Here is an 18,164-nt window from a genome sequence, read left to right on the forward strand (position 1 = left end):
CGGAACACTTACAGTGCCAGGCCCTGAGCTATATTAAGCACCTCATATGAATAATCTCATTTAATGCTGAAAATGGTTCTATGAAATAGGTACTATTATCCCAATTTCACACTGAGGCTCAAAGGGGTGATGCAACTTGACCTTATACAGCAACTGAGTGTGAAACCTAGTTAAGTCTGATTGCAGAATGACGCTCTAAGCAACTATATACATTCTAACCATTACACAACCAGCCTGGTGTTTTGATAAAAAAACACACAGCTTGTTTTAGGAATTCAGAAGAAAGCACTGTGGCCTAATGTAGTTGGACTGGAAAAATATTAAGAAGGTTAACCTTTAATCAAGTAGAGTGGAGGGAAAGGGCACTTAGAGAAGGGATGTTTAAGAAACAGTAAATAGACTAGTCTAGCGATTTGGGAGAGTCACAAGAAATAGGTGGAGGTTTTTGAATGCTTACTGTAAGGAGTTTACAGAGTTTACCCTATGGGGACTAGGAAACCACTGAAAGCTTGTGAGCAGGAATATGACAAATTATACATAATTTTCTAAGAGTATGGCTAGTTAGGGTCATTGTTGTAGGAAAGGTGGAAGAAACACCAAGTAGGTGTTTAGTCATTCATACTGCTGTAAAGGACTGACAACAGCAGTACGAATAGGCAAGACATTAGAGGAAGGACAAACGATGACTCCAAAAGACTAGTTGACTAGATATAGTCACTCAGATATAATACTCACTGTTCTATCCTCCCAAACTCACCTTTCTGCCCAGAATTAAGACAAACTGGGCAGAAAGGTGAGTTTGGGAGGATAAAACAGTATTATTTAGGTAGGCCAAACAGGAGTTCATGGCAATGCATCCAAATAGAAGGATACAGCCAAGAGTTATACGGAGACAAGAAAGCACAGAAGTCAGGGCCAGAGAGATTTAGGGTTAAATCACATTGAGGTAATAGGAAGAGAGGGTTTTTAAAAAAGTAGTAAATGATGAAAAGAGTTTATGTAATTAGTCCAGTTAAAAGGCTGCTGGTTGTAAAGCTACCATGAAAGAAATGAGACTGGAGTTGAAAATTAAGTAAGGGATATTCCTACTTTGACCCTAATATTCTGTCCTTAAAGCTTTCATTCTATTACTCCCAAACTCAATTCTCTAGCATCCCGCTTTTTTCAGTTCCTTCTATTTTCAGTAACCATGAGTGTAACTCCAGGTTTCACTTTTGTCCTCAACCTTCTTTTCATGACTTATATGCCTCACTAGATAATCTTGCCCATTCTTATGATTTCAATTACTATTTACACATGTACAGACCACTCTCCTAAGTGGGAAAAAATATAAGACAAAGTCAAAAGAAGTTATCATAGGCCCAAAGGAAGTGAGTCCTGAATGCATACCTACACACGCCCACGCCCCCACAAAACGAGAGAGAAAGAGAGCGAGAAAGAACATGGAAAAGAGTAATTAAAGACAGAGAAAAAGGATTACTGCTAGAATAATGGAGTAAAAAAGGCAAGAGCACAATCAGACCAGTTAGCCTCAGAGACAGAAACAAAACTTTTAGAGTATGCAAATCCTTCCCATGTCCTACTAACAGAACTCTGTTCAGTGAAATAAATACTCGCTACCAGACTTTTATCCAATTGATAATAATACTATTAAAATAACCCATAATCCTTACCTACTTCTTTAATCCTCATACTTGATTTTTCTCCCTAGCATGTATCACCATCTAATATATTATATAATTTATATGTTTTTTGCTGTCTTCCCCAACTAGAGTGTAAGCTCCACAAGAGCAGGAACTACTTCCCATTTTATCCTCTGCTATATCTTCTATACCTAGCAAAAGAATAAACACTCAATATTTATTGAATAAATGAATAAATTATGGCTGGAAAGTACAGTGGTCATTGTTAAGAGTGAAGGAGTAAGAAAAAGAAAGAGAAGTTGGAAAAGTATGAAAACCGTGGAGAAAACAGAACCATCCATGACAGACTACGGACAACAGGCAAGGGAAAGACCAGTGATACACTCATTACTGCAGCAGAGAGAAGGAATAGAAGAAAAACGTGGCAAAAACACTTCTTTATTTGGTTCGGCTCCATATAAAGGAAACAGCAAACCAGTCATCATCCATGACCTACAACCCAGCAGATGGACCAACGTAGAAGGAAGCTTTGGCAACATACTGTTCTCTTGCTTCTGGATCCATCTTTTCATCATTCTTTTTAATCAAGTTCCAGAATTTTCTTAGCTTAGGTGTCTTTTTTAATTCTAATTCCAATCGTGCCTGAAAAAGTAATGTAATATTAAATCAGCAGTAACCTCAAAGTTTACAAGGATAAAGACTAGATCAACTATTAGTTAGTTTTCTATGTATGGATACAATACAGAGCAATGGGATAAAACTTGAAAGCAACATGACAAAACCTGAAAACTAAGAAACTAATAACTATATTTTAAAAAACTGTCTGATTCTATCACTTGTTAATAGAAAACATTAGACAAAGAAACTGCCTTTTAAGCTCAGTAATTGTTTATATTTCTTTCTTATTTCTAAAATTAAGGATTTCAATTTGAAAAATATGAGCATTAACTAACACTTATAGCATAATGACTGAAGTTTGAAAAATGAATCTGAAACAAGGAACATAAAACAGATATCACAAGTTAACAAGGTAATGTCTACATCACCATATTCTTTCTCATGGCACTTAGTAGTTTTTAACTTAGTATTAATTATTTTTGTATCTCTGTTTTCATCCCCATCAACTGGTACTTATGAATGAGCCTGCATATCTGAGCATCTGCAAAAACACCCACATGCAGAAAATGGAATCCTGAATAGTTTTAACTTTACTCCCTGAGACTATTAATATGGGTTTGATACCAGCATGTATGTATTAACAATAACGATTTGATGAAAAAAATAAAGTCATTAGTATTAAATGATCCAGACCTTCTCCTATAGTTGTATGTATATTCCAATCAAAGAAAATAAAAATTCAAGTCTGCACTGAGTCTCATCCAAAGACGTACATAATAACCATAGTTTGCTAAATTAACCCCCTTCTCTATAAGCTCAATAGATATTACCTTATTTGACCCCATAACACTGAAATGAGGTGAAATGTATATTAGCTTGCATATAAAAACTTTAAAACTGAAAAACTACATCTATAATTAAGTTAATGCATAGTAAATTAGATAAAGTTTTTAAGCAGGAACAGGGATTTTTAGCTACCATTTTATATCTATATTAAAGCTACAAATCTAAAACCATATTCCACTTATAACATACACACACACATAAGTTTCTGAAATTAAGATACTTACAGGCTGTAAGCCCATCCACATTGGGAGAGAGATAAGCTGCTGTACTTGACTTCGTATCAAATCCACCTCCTGTTTAAAGTATGAAGAAAACAAGTTTATAAACACACCAGCATTTTAACCTAAGTCTTTACATAAGAAGCATACTGCCTTTTTAAAGTCCTGGGGGTGAGGGAAACATACCACCATATTAATGATATTTTGATATAAAGAAGTTTAACAGTTTTTTTAAAACATAAAGTTGATCCTCATAATTTTCAAATTCTGTATTTGTGAATTCACCTACTCATAAAAATGTTATCTGTAACCCCAAATTCAATATTCCTGATGCTTTCATGGTCATTCACAGACAGCACAGAGCAACAAAAAATATGAATTGCCCAACATGCATATTTCCAGCTATTCCTGTGTCAGCTCTCCTATAAACAAGTGTCCTTTTCATGGTCTACTTAGTGCTTTTTTCACACTTTTGTGCTTTTTGTTGGTGTTTTGCTATTAAAAATGACCCCCAAGCACAGGGCTTGAAGTGCTGCCTAGTGTTCCTGGGCTCAACAAAGCTATGTATGATATGCCTAACAGAGGAAATATGTGTGTTAGATAAGGTTCATTCAGATATAAGTTACAGTGCTGCTGGCCACGAGTTAAACATTAATGAATCAACAATATATATTATATAAGGTGTCTCTAAACAGAAACATACATAAACCAAGGTTATGTACTGACTGCTTAATGTTGTGACCAGAGGCTTGCCGAACCTAACCCTATGTTTTCCCCAGGAACAATGGTTCAGGTTTAGCTAATTCAGTTTTCACAGCTACTTTACAGAACTTAACTACCTTAAATAACAAGATGTGACAGCATACTGAAAAAAAATAAAGCATTTCAATAAGCTAGCTTTCAAGTTAATTAAACCTAGCACCAAACTAACACTCATTAAATCTTGTTTCTATTCAATATTTAATAAGAAACCACATCTATTTATATTTATATTTGCTTTGTTTAGTTTAATAAATGTTAGAGGCAACAGTGACATCCAATGGTGGCATCATAAATCTTAATTTTATACCTTTACAAGTTCCATGTGAGGTTATACACGGAAACAGGTAATAACCATCCATCTATCAACATTCAGTCTTCAGGATAAGAACGAACCCCATGCATTCTCTTGCAGGGGTCTAAGTGCACTATCTATTTAGAAGCACTTATCTTTAAATAAATAGGTATATACCTTCAGATAACCACAGTTGGGAAGCACAAATAAAATATTAATTACATTAAATATTTAAATTTTTAGAAGATAATCTTATAAAAGATAAAAACCGTATCATAAACAACCCAAGAGATTTTCAAACATCATCCACAACTACCTCTAATCAATCGACTCAAAACAACCCTCCTGCTGACCTGCCAGCCTGTGCATGAAGTATCACTAAAAAGTAATGAAATTGTTTTTGTGTGTAGCTTTACTGCACAGATCTCATTACTCAAAGTTCCTATTAACCAGACTCTTTGCTGCTCTACCTTGGAGAATTTCAGTTCTCAGTACCATTTTTCTGGGAGTCTAATGGAAAAAAGGAGAAATCAAGTCCAAATCTATTAAAAAGCAAACAGATCTTTTGAAATGGTTTATTGAAAAGTGGCTAAAATTAAGCTGTTAGCATTATCCTCATTCTCCAGTACTATGAATAAAGAGTTGGCTACAGGGGTAATCTCATCTATTTCAACTTAAAAGAACAAGAAAACTTGAAAGTTACTCCAAAAGATAAAGTAAAATTACCAAACTATTGAAGCAGTGATCAAGAAAAAGCAATAAGACAGTCTGTTCATGGAGTGAAAATTCACCATCAGTTTCAGCCAATGCCGCTTTCAAGATACACTTAAAAAAGAATGGGAAGTGGTCTGGCTTCTTCTTAAAAGTCTGAAAAGAGATAGAATAAATATTCATTTTGAAATGGCTTGCTTGCCTCTTTTTTCTCCCTTAAACAACCACTGGTAGACCTTTTAGGAGTTAATAAAACCAAATAATTACAAAAAGATAATTGGCTTACTTATATTAATGGTCAAATACAGGTTTCTGGCAGAACTATGTAAGAGTTTCAGAAATCTTTGGCTAATAAAATAACGGTTTTTATTCCTTTCTTTTTTTCTTCTGTGGATTATGCCTGTAATTGGCTTAGGCTTTGTTGTCTTATTACAGATCTGAAGTGTTTTAATTCTTCCGATTTAAACAAAAGAAACATCCTTAGCAAAATTTATAGTGCTCCCAATCTAATTAATCTCAAGGACAGCCTCTCCTGTTTTATATTCCCTTTACTCTTAACATGTAAATAATGTTTTTTATAAAGTAGAAATAACGTAAATATACTCAAACTTCTCTTTGATTTACCTCCCCATCTAGTTTCTGCCACATCTCTCACAGACGAGTGCTCCAAATGTGTGGTCAACACTAGTTGTTTTCATTCATTTCTCTAAAATAAGCTTCCAACCACAGCACCCCTCGGAAGCTGTTAGAGCTGTCAACTTCAGTGGAGTCCTACCAAACCCAATTCCTTTTCAATGTGTTGAAGGCTCCTCTTCCTTTGTCACTTATATGACAGTGCTCCTTCGGTTCTACCTCATTCTTCTTCTACGCCTCCCATTACTCAACTACCACATGCTAACGATTCCACATACAAATCCAGATTTCTCTCCTTAGCTCTAATCTTTAGATTCCTATCTACTAGACAATTTCATCTAGATATTCCCAAGGCAACTTAAACTCTGTAAATCCAAAATTCGAATCAACAATTTTGTATCCTCTAAACCTCTAAAGTATTTCTCAATCCTTTTACTTATCATGGTAAATGGCACTATCATTTTTTTTTTATTCAGTTGCCCAAGCCAGGAAGCCTTTTAAAAATAATACCCTCCCCTAATACCATTTCAATTACAAATCCAATCGATTCTACTTTCTAAATCTGTGTATAACTCTGTGTATAACCACTTCTCTTAACCTTTACTCATTTCTCTACTCCAAGCCCTAATCACCAAAGTCTTTATAACATGCAAACTGATTAAGTCATGCTCTGGCTCAAAAGACTTATAGTAGTAGTTTGAGGCAACCTCAAGAAATACTTAAGATACCTCAGTAAGACACAAGGCCCATATTTTACTTTGGGTTCTAATCCACCACAAAATGGTAGCCACTTAATGAATATTTCAGAAAAGAGACCATGGTTTTATCTTAAAGAACCTAACACCTTTTCACTTTGGAGACCATCCCCTCAAAAGAAATGACAAGTATCTATGCCTTTTCTTCATTTATAAAAGTATGACTAGAAGGGAAGAAACTCTTTTTTGATGAACTGACCATTTTATGGTGACCAAAGAAAACCTAGACTTTGGACCTCTACTGACCAAACTTCTATTACATTAAGTACAAATAGACAATAACAATTGATTAGAAATTTCAAAAAAGGGAAAAAAGATCCCAAATCAGAGACAAAGAGAAAACTGAAATTACAATATAAACATCTGTTTTGGCTTTGGAAATAATACTTTATTCATGTAAAACTATAAATATATACTCCCAGTTGTGAAATAAGGCACTGAAAAATATTATCTCATTTGAGCATTATCTACTTAATATAAATTTTACTTTATCTCATATAAAAGTCTTTATAATAATCCAACACATTTTTCATTTCAAGCACAAAATAGAAAAACAGCTCCACAGTCATAATTTTTCAAATAATATTAAGTTAGTTTGAAGAAAATATTGAAACCCAAAGAAATCTAATATTATTTTTCATATATCTATTCTTTTTCTCAACATTTACTATTGGGTAAAGTTCTGTTCTAAAAGCATTATTTATTACCAGTAAAAAGTTCTGCTACTTTGTAATACCTTAAGTGAGCACAGTATGAAAACTATGAAATAATTAAATCTGTTACCTCCCATGCAGGAACATTTTCTCTGAACTTCTCATTCACCATACAACAGATTGACATTAAGTAGGCCTTGCTGGACACTTGTGGAGAATAATTCATCCAGAGGTAATTTTCAAGGTATTGGCTGTGAAGAGTGAAAAGGCATAGAATATTTCATTAGTCTCTATCAATTGTGATATATCATTCACGTGAAAAAGCATAATTATTTATAACTTTCGGAGAATATTTTGAATATCTATATTTATAATTTGAGACTCCTTCATAAATTTACCTGTATTCTAGGTCACTGCTACCTACTACAAACTTATGTATATAGTACATGTGGCTTTGGAGAGTAAGATTCTTATTTTTCAAATAGGAAGACATTAAAGGTTACTGACATACATAATTGTCACCATCAGAACAATGGATATTCCCTTGTCTAAGGCACTTCGTGAAATAAAAAAAAAAACATGATATATATCAGCTCTAAAATAAAATGATATGATGGGCAGTTTCACAGATAAATGTATCCGAGAAACTGACATTAACTCATATCAGGAACAAATGACTTCCAGAAATGAAGAAAGAGACTTAACAATTAAAAGGAAGCTTTGTAACATTTAGTGGAATTTATTAAGGTATTGAACATAAATCAGTTTTCAAGATAACAAGCATTTTCCCCTCAAGATGCCAAAATTCTTATTTTCAGACCCTGGTGAAAATATTCCTCAATAAATTACTTATTTCTGATTTCTAAAATATAACTTAGCCATTTCAGGGTAGTTATAAACTTCAATTACTGCACTGGGCTGTAGTCTTAGGCACTAATGAAAAATCAGGACTTCCTGTTCCTACTTTAAATCACTCCACATGCATAACTTTTTAATAACTTACAAATGCATGTGTACACACACGGATTTAAGCATTTTAGATTCTGCTATGTGCTATAATTTTTCCACTTCCTCTTATGCTTCAAAGCTCTACTCACATGGGCATTTCTATGGGTCTTTCTTTAGTAAGCCTTCTGGCTTAATTTGCAGGAACCTAGGAAGCTGGATACATGGTTTGATCAAAAGGTTTCAAGTTAGAGACTAGATAGTGTTCTTTCAATCCCTTCTTACAAGTTTAAATTTCTTTTTCCTGAATTATGTCCTTTAGAACTTCTGTCAACAACAGTTTGTTAGCATTAATGTATCTGAAAAAAATCTTTATTTCATAACAGTTTAGCTGGTCATAGAATTCTTTCTAGGTTGATAATTATTTTTTCTATGTACTAGATTCATTCTATTATCTTCTCTATTATTATAATTGAGAAGTCTACAACCAATTTATTTCTCCTTCTTCCTCTTTGGGTAATGTCTTTTTCTCTACCAGATTTTAAGATCTTCACTGTCTTTGCTGCTGTGTAGTTCTTCCGCTCAAAATTCGCATTCTCAGATAGAAATCACATAAAAGTTCCTGAAAGGTAACAACTCATATTTTCAGTTATTAAAAATCATTCACTGTCATTGGTGCCTTTAATCCATTCTGTTGCTTTCTCCTTCGGTTCCTGCAATGCTCTTGTTATCTGATTTTGCCAGAACCACAGAGTTCTGGTTCTATCCTAATTGTATAACAGCATTCTATCAATTTTTTTCTGTCTTCTTGAAAGATGATGATGGAAAGGTTATATTCATTTAAGGGCCAGATGGGTCCAATTTCTAACCTCAGTGTTCTTCTCTATCAATAAGAAATATCTTATTGGAGTTATTTAGAGGATTAAATGAGATCAAGTATTCAATGACAACATAGTTCTTAGGATATAGTAGATATTCAATTTATTAGTTAATTCATAACTATAAACTTTAATTTCTCTCTGTAAAATGATAAGAATAACTCCTTCATGCCATTTTTTTGTGAGGATCAAATCAGTGTGGGGGGAGTTGATGGCTGTTAATACAGAGACTCTGACCTCTGATGCAGACTAAACCTCAAGATAGTGTGGAGAAGCAGAAAAATGAGTTTTGGCATCAGATAGTGGCATCCTAGCTCTGCCAATTACTGAACTGCATTATCTTCAACAAATTAATCTCTTTGATCTTGATTTATTCCTCCACTAAACAGAAAGTATAACACTGACTTTGCAGAGTTAATGTGAGTGCTCTGTATATAAAATGTTTAAAATACTAGGACAAGGCATGCGTTCAATAAATGGCGAATATTAGATCATTAACAACAACCTTGGCTTTTAATTCCAGCCTACTGGCCACACTTGGTTGTAATATAATCTAATCTACCTTCATAATCTGAAAATTATACATTCCCTTCTGTCTGAAATATTTGTTATAAGGGGCTAGGTCACAAAAAGGCTGCCTTTGTAATAACAACTTAGCTTGGAAGGAGAACAATGGCTGTAGAATGCACTCCAATTTACTCCCACTGATCTCTAGAGGAACCACGTAAGAGTTCAGAAACAGCTCAGATGCACTATCTTAATTAGTGAAATACAACTTAAAATAAAAGTTATACCGACAATGGAGCATTATCTTTGAAAACAAAGTCTATCATACACATATTCCAAAATAAGCAAATCACAAAAATATTAATCTTCAAAAACTTAGGATTATTTTCTTAACTATTCACAGAAATGTACAGAAAATTAAGCTAAACGTTAAATCATGTTGTCATCTTTAATTTCATCAAGTATAGCCTTTTTTTTAAAAAGCATCATATAAATTTATTTCCTTTGGAACAGTTATTAGGAAAAATAAATAATCTTATCTTGTCAAAGCCTTTGCATTTCTAGAAGACAGAGGTCCTGTTTAGTCGCATGCATGTATGTAAATAATGTAAATAGATGCTTCATACCTTGCTAGGAAAAAATATACTAAGGCCATTTACTGCAATGAAATGTAATGCAGGATTCAGGCAACACATCTACAAAGCTGCATTCTGTCCCATGATGTTCAGCATCAGATTCTTCACTCATCTTTTTTCTAGATGTAAGACCAGGTAGTTATAGGAGGAAAAGTACAGCCCTTCAACTCACCTAAATTCCAAGAGCATTATCTTTCTGATGGCAAACCTAAAAACATAAAAATATATAAAAATATTTAAATAGAGAATATAAACATTTCTGAGTTATTAATGCAGATGTATTTTGGAACCTTGTTTTAATATTGACTCACATATCAGAATAATCATATATATACATGCACTGATAAAAGCTAATTTTGCTGTTATGTTTTTTTGGTTTGTGTTTTGTTTCAGGGTAGTTTATTTTTAAAAATTGCATAAGAACATTAACAAGCGAAATCATATCGTACTCATATAACAAACACAATCAGTGCCATGATATACTAGGATATAACAAAGATTCATAAGCCAAATAATTTTGATTAAAACACAAATGTTCATTAATATTCACAATATTGAATCGCAACTGCCAAAAACTAGCCAGACTCAATTCGTTAAACACTGACGACCAATCTTTCATTTAATATTTAAATGGAAACATTCTGAAGTTATGCCCTTCTATAATTACAAAAGATACATGTATCTACATCACAAACTTAGGAATCAGACTTTTCACGTGCTTTGTAGTCTTAACATTAAGTCTGAAATATTATAAAATTGTGGTGAGAATACTGGATATCTCTATTGTATCTTCTTTTTTTTTTAATCGAAGTACTTTGATTTATATGAATAAACCATCCTGTAGTGACAGGGTATCTCTCCAAAGGGAGGTCCAAATGTCCACTAATTTAGTTTTATCATTTTTATATTAGAAAGTCGTCAGACCAGAACACTGACGCTAGGTAATACAGCCTCTAGCTTTACAAATGAAATGCATATGTGTTATGAATTTCTAATATCCTAAGAGGCCATTATCTTGTCAAAATCTTATTCCACTATTTTCTGACTTCTCAAATAGTTTTGCTGAGCAAACAATGTCACAGAACTCTAGTGAGAAAGAAGTGAAGATTTTTTTCTGTGCAAAGTACAAAGTTAGAACATTGCCAAGGTACTGGCTTCTATAGCCAGCTAGTCCACTGAGAAGATACAATAGCTTGTGTGACACATTTTAGATTTCCAGCAGCAGACATATCACTTTAATTGCATGTTGAACAACAAAATCCACTCAGTGTCCACTACGTACATAATTGCACCCTTCATTTCTGTAGCCACAAATAGAATTCCATTGATGAAAAAAAGAAAATCTTGGTTCGTGAGATAGATCACTATTCTAGTCATGACTCAGTCAACATCTTTTAAATATTCTGTTTCCTCATGTACAAAAGAGGTAGGCTGGCTATTTTGGGGGGAGGGGGAATGACTGGAATAGTGAAAAATCAGTCCTGCTAGACCAAGATCAAGCAAAAGCACTCTGCAAAACACATTTTTCTTCTAGCAATCTTGATGGTATTCATTAAAATTGGAGTTTTATACTTCTGCCAATAAACTTTGAGACAGAGTCTACAACTAGACATTATGACAAAAAACGTTTAAAGATAAGGGTGAAAAGTTACAAGTAAAAATGACAAATAAAAATAATTTAAAGGATTTGGGGATGGTTATTTTTTTTAAGTTACCAATACTTACTAAAAGCATGCTTTGTGCCTGATTCTGTGCTAAGGATTTAACACAAGGATTTCATTAAATCCTCCTAAAGTTGGGTAATTTATGTACAATAAATTGGATCCATTAATTGTTGGATCCAATTTATTGTACATAAATTACCCAACTTTATTGTTAACTGGCTCATTAAATTTGATAAGGAAAAGAGTAAAAGGAGCAGGCAATGTTATCATTGCTCCCTGCTTCCTCTCTGGGATACGGTTGTGTGAAAACATGAGGTCTGGAGCTATGGGAGTACCCCTGCAACCACACAGAGAAAGCCAAAAAGACTGCTAAAAAGGTGAGAAAGGCCCTTACATTATGAACTTCTGAACTACCTACTTCCAGATTTATTATTAAATAGACAATTAAAAAATAATAATTGTGAGTAAAAGAAACCAGCTACAAAAGTACACGCTATGTGGTTCTATTTATTAAAGTCCGAAAACAAGCAAAACTAAACTACAGTGTTCATGTTTACATACTTATATATTAAAATGGTAAAGCAAAGGAGCATGAAAGAGTTTCTGGGATGCTATGTTTGTGTTTTTTTTGACCTTGGTGGTGGTTATGAATTATAATACCTCAGAAGGCTATATACATGTGTTTTATGCCTTTTTCTATTTACTAGTAAAGGGGTTTAAACATTTTAAATAATATATAAACACTGGGAAAAGTAAACTGCTCTATAATCATCCTTTTTTATTTCAGTATAAAAACCACTGAGATGGATTCATAACAGTATTAATAATCACACCAAAATATACTAGTTCAGTATCCTAATCTGTTCTATTTAAGAACAGAGTATTAGATAAAAGTCAGAAACAAGCTTTAATACCTGGCTCTGCCTCTAACTACTGGGGCTGGTTACCTGACCTCTCTGTACCTTGGTTTCCTCATCCATAAAATGAAGATAACAGTGACTATCATAGGGTTGTTGCGAGGATAAATGAGCCGTTATCTGAAAAGTGCATAGAACAGAATTTGGCAAATAGTAAGCACTCAAGAAGTAACAGTTACTTTCAATATTTTAAAATCAAACCTAAAAATATGTTAAGCTTGCCAAATTTGATAATGGTAAAGATAGCACATATGAATCAATTGTGTAATATACCACACATTACAGGGGTGATTGGTCAATGTGACATTTTAAGGTCTATCTAATTTTGAACTCCTAGAAATGATCACTTATACCATAAGAATGTTCAGAAATGATTGATTTAATTCCCAGATGCCTCCTAAGGAAATAGAGTTGATCTGTAAAAAAATGTATATTACAAGAACCTTAATGTATAATATTTGAGAGTGCCTTATGGCTATAAACTGCCTATTTTGATAGGCTAAAGACAAGTTAATAAATCTTACATTAAGCCATTCCTCAATGATGAAGATCCTATGAGCACATAACTTAGCAACAGAACTTCCACAGGCACTAGTCTAAAAAATATGATCATTTAAATTTTTAAATATATACTTTAGTTTATGTGCTATTAAAAGTACATTTAGCTTTTTGAACTTTGAGATTTGGGGGCAGAATGCAAGCATTTCACTTTTATTCAAATATTTAAAAATGTTTACAAGATAAGAAAATTAGTGTTAAGGCTGCCATAATAAGTCTAAATGAGGCCAGCCAGTAACAGTCATACCTCTTTAGGCAATTAAAAATAATGTAGCCAAGTCTGTATAATAAAAATCATTGGCAGCTTTTAGTTATGTTACATAAAAATTATCTTCAAGGAAGAAATAGTAAAACAAAGGTTTAAATCAAAAAGACCGGGGAAAAAAAAAAAAGTAATTACTATTCCCTGGAGTGAAAGCCTGCTCTGAAAAGAAGCAGAAAACTAGTTCTGAATTTTCAAGATGACTTTCAGGTTGGTATAGCCTTTATAAGAAAAAAAGGATGCTAGAATTTACCTACCCACTCATCTTTACTTAAGTTTCCTCAGGCGATTTTATTCACATTCACCCTCAGACCAACAAGTCATACATTATGCATCTGCTCAAATGTTATACCTTCAGAGAGGATTTTTGTCTCATCATTCAATCCAAAATAGTAGCCTTTGTCACTATACTCTAACCACATTTTAATTCACAGTACTCACTACTTGCTGGCATTACATATCTGTATATTTTTTTGTGTCTGGAAAAGAACTAGAAGGTTAGTCTCCATGAACAGAGACTATCTACCATGTTCACTGCTACATCCTCAGCACTGAAATGGTGGTTGATAAAAAGTAGGCCCAATCCAGTCCTCTCTTGTGAGCTCTACACCTAGATACCCAACTGCTTATTTTCATCTCCATCTGCATGGCTCTTTAGTAGCGAAAATTCAACATTTCCAAAAGTGGACTAATGATCTACACCTACTCCCACCCCAACAACAACAGTAAAAGTCAGCAATGGCACCACTAATCACCTAATAACCTAAGCCAAAAACTTGGGCGCCATCGGTGATTCCTTCCCTTTCCTCACTCACCCCATCACCACCAACCATCTCTTTATTTCTTTCTCTCTCAAACTGGCAACTCCTCTCCATCCCAACTTACCATACTAGTCCAAACCATAATTATCTTGAACTTTCCTATTATAATGCTCATCTATCTAATTTCCTACCTCTTGCCCCCTCTAAATTCTTTTATGCTTACAATTCTTCACTAGCTTCCAGGCTTCTCATTGCTCTTCGAAAAAAAAAAAAATCCTTAACATGGTGGCTCTGCCTACTTCTACAGGCTTACCATTTACTAAAACAAAACACCTAGCCTCTTATTCTGACATTGCCATGGATTTGCCTTCACAGTATTTAGTAAAATGTACCTCCTAAAACTCAAGACACCTGAAAGATATCAAATCTGAGATTTTATAAGGTCTGTGACATTCAAAACATAATGCTTCTATTTCATATTAAAACATTTAGTCAAAATTCTCTTTTAAAAATATCACTGGGCATGTATGTCTACAGGTGCAGATATGGAAATATGCCCAAGATACATTGGGGGAAAAAAAGGCATGATGTAAAATGGTTTGTAGAGCATAAACTCTCTCCTGTTTAAAAAAAGAAATCCAGTGTGGTGATAGGAAAGAACTGGAATATATATGTATGTATGTGTATATGTGTGTGTGTATAAACTGAGGATTAATAGGAAAGAACATTTATTAAACTTACCCTATTCTGTAGATTTTTCAAAATAATTTTATTATATACTTTATACATTATGTATAAAATATATATTTTATTATTTTGTATTTGATTATTGTTTTACTTTTATAATACTTAAATAATATTTTTAAGATTTATCAGGAAATAATCAGAAAATTATATTAGTTAAATTGAAATTTAAGTCTCCATTTTTACTCTCCCTCAATTCCTTCAAAACAAAATAAACCCTAAGGGTTTAATCCTTCTGAGTCAAGAATTAAAAAGCAAAGAAATATCTTATGACTCTTCAGCAGCTATATATAGTTCCCTAGTCACCAATCTCCCTGACGAGCAAATCAAAAAAGAAAAGAAAATTCTGTTAATGATCACATTTAGTTTAGAAGTTCAGATGAGATCCCAGTTAGTCCCATCTAATCCCTATGTATGAAAATTAAACTCATTCCTACCTTGATTTGACAATCTCTTTCTCATATATCTCTTCAATGACCTGTTATTAAAAATATAAAAATGTTTAATATCTCAAACAACTTTTTTTCAGACCCTGAGTTGATAGTTTTTAATTATTGAGATTACACAAAACAATTTGGTTTAGGAAAGCTATCAAATATTACTGCTTATTAAAATAACACTTAAGAGATTTTTCGTAATCCCATTACATTCCTCAAAGTGTGAAATAACAGAAAGTAAAGTAGTAGAAAAAGATAAATAGTAAAATATATCTACATAAAGAGTCCTAGAATCATTAAAATGTTGTGTTCATATTATTTCTAGGGAAAATAAAAGTTCCTAAGTTCAGGAAAATTTGAAAACTTAATTTTAAAGTGCATAAATATTATCAGACTCCATCTAAAAGTCATAACAAAGTGCTTTAAAAAGCCAGAAAGAAAATAAATAAAAAGTGTAAAGACATAATAGAAGCAAATACTAATTGTTACATCCTGTTTTCCAAATACATATGATAAAGCCTCTGAATTTCCATTTATTTGGGTTAAGGTGAGAAGGATGGTATAATACTTAAGAATTCAGGATCTGGAGTTAGAAGCCTGGTTCAAACCAATCACTTTCACTACTGATGGCTAGAACCTTGAAAGTGTCTGACCACTATAAGGCTCAGTATCCCAATCCACAAAAACTACCTAATAATACTAAGTACCCAATAGGATTAAATAAGACAAGGCATGTAAAGAATTTAGTACAAGTCCTGGTGCATGGTGAGCTTTTAATAGTTTTCAGTAGTAGAAATAATAGCAGTGCTAGTGATAATAGTAACAAAAAATTGTACTATAAAATTAAGAAGTGTTTTAATATGGTATAAAATTTTACGGTAACAATAATGTCTTTTAATTGCTCAAAGTATATTTGTCAAATAAATGTGAGTGGTGGAGGAAGACCATGAGGCAAGTAAGTCTTATTCAATCTATATAAAGTTTTCTGTTATTGCTTTTCTCTTTATCAAAATTCAAATTAAATGATAATACAAAGGGCATAATCTTCTTTAAATATCAACCTCTAGTAAAGTTCTTCTAAAAAGGCATACAGAGATTCATCTAGAATAATCACTAATGTTAATAAGATCTTAAAAATCTCTAAAAACCTTAATCTAATTAGGTTCAACAAAATCTAGCAGCATCAAGATATTTTTAAATGAAAAATGGTCCTAGGAACCCCCAGACTCAACATACAAAAACACATATACAAACAGCATATAGTAAGAGAAAGCAACCCTGCTGATAATTAAGAATAATTAATATATGTCATGTTTATGAATATCCTCCTGATGAATAAAATGGGATTGCTGGCAAAACAAAATACAATTATATATGAAACATTTAAGCTCAAATGATGTAAGAAATTTGGGGTTAAGTCCAGTTTTACTGAGGCTGACTAAAGCATCACAATTCAATTCATAACGGCAGAGCTTAAAATAAATCTTCATTACTTGTTAAATGAGATGCAAGATGTCAGCTCTATTTCATTTAAAGACCTCTCTTTAAGAAGCTATTTCAATGAGAATTAATCCTATAGTTAGAAATTTTTTCTTTCATTTATTCTAAATTGTGTCAAGTGAACCAAAGTCCATTCCCTTATTTCAATATCACTGGTCCTTAGTCATCTAATCCTCTACACTAATCAACTTCTTCTTCTTCCACCATTATTTCAGATCTTTATCTCAGTTTATCAACCTAAAAATAAAAGAGAAAAACAATAGATTCTATTCTCAATGAACTGTCTAAAAATTATTGGAAAATTTCTGCATATTTGCAAAGATATTCATTACATAGTCATTTATAATAACGATAAATTAAAAACAATCTAAGAACCTGAAATAGAAAAATCTACAAACTTTTTTTTTAATGCTTGAAGGCAATTCAACAAAACGATAGTAGAGGTTCCCTTTGGGTAACTTTTGCATTTTCCAAATTTTCTAACATGAGCAATTAGTTTGATAATTTGATAACTATAGTTTTAACTTAAAAATTTTGTAAGGTTTTGTTGAATTAGCTCTTAAAATAGATACAAAGAGCATACCTATTCAAAGAGTATGTTGCAAACCAAAAATACTTACCTTTATATCAAAAGGTGATTTTTTCTTGATATGCGGAGCCCAGTATTTACATGCTAACTGTAAAAGTAAACAGTATAAACAATAAGTCACAGATTCATACCACTGTAGAGTTAAAAGACTAAGATTATTCAGTGACAAGCTGTTTTTTAACAGGGTACTTTTGGCACTGGGGGATCGAGTAACTACACCTTCTAAATGTGTCTGCAGTCCAGTTCCCGTAGCCTTTGCCCCAAGCCACTAAATGCCATTAATGCCCTGCACTGCACCCTGCTGTGATTAAAAAATAACATACTTTTTAACCACCACTGGAGAAACAACAGAGCAAAATTAATAACTACAGTCACACACCTTCAGCATAGAAATAAGGAAAGCCAGGTCTAGAAAGATTAAGTGAGCTGCCCAAGATCACAATTAGTTAAGAATTGAGCCAGTACTAAAATCCATAAGCAAAAACTTCAGGAATGTTGATTCGTAAAACAATTCTTTAAATGACTGGTACACATCCATACATAACTAAACAAAACATAAAAACATTCCTGTGGGTTATTGCAGAGAATAAGAATCGACAGGTTATATTTTAGCAGATTAGGTTTTATCTGGAAATT

At 32.9% G+C, this 18,164-nt stretch overlaps 1 protein-coding gene across 2 annotated transcripts in view; it reads right to left on the reverse strand.

The window, feature by feature from the left end:
- AQR (aquarius intron-binding spliceosomal factor) overlaps window positions 1-18,164 on the reverse strand; it is a 92,179-nt gene that overhangs the window by 68,948 nt on the left and 5,067 nt on the right. For both annotated transcript variants that reach the window (XM_011354871.2, XM_011354870.2), the window contains 7 exons: window positions 17,560-17,616; window positions 15,440-15,480; window positions 10,269-10,304; window positions 7,262-7,382; window positions 5,106-5,246; window positions 3,332-3,400; window positions 2,185-2,285 (listed from right to left, as the gene is read on the reverse strand). In XM_011354871.2, coding sequence (XP_011353173.1) covers window positions 2,185-2,285; window positions 3,332-3,400; window positions 5,106-5,246; window positions 7,262-7,382; window positions 10,269-10,304; window positions 15,440-15,480; window positions 17,560-17,616 — 566 coding nt within the window. The remainder of the gene's footprint in view (window positions 1-2,184; window positions 2,286-3,331; window positions 3,401-5,105; window positions 5,247-7,261; window positions 7,383-10,268; window positions 10,305-15,439; window positions 15,481-17,559; window positions 17,617-18,164) is intronic.

The sequence above is a fragment of the Pteropus vampyrus genome, unplaced genomic scaffold, assembly GCF_000151845.1.
Source record: "Pteropus vampyrus isolate Shadow unplaced genomic scaffold, Pvam_2.0 Scaffold19, whole genome shotgun sequence".
NCBI lineage: Eukaryota > Metazoa > Chordata > Mammalia > Chiroptera > Pteropodidae > Pteropus > Pteropus vampyrus.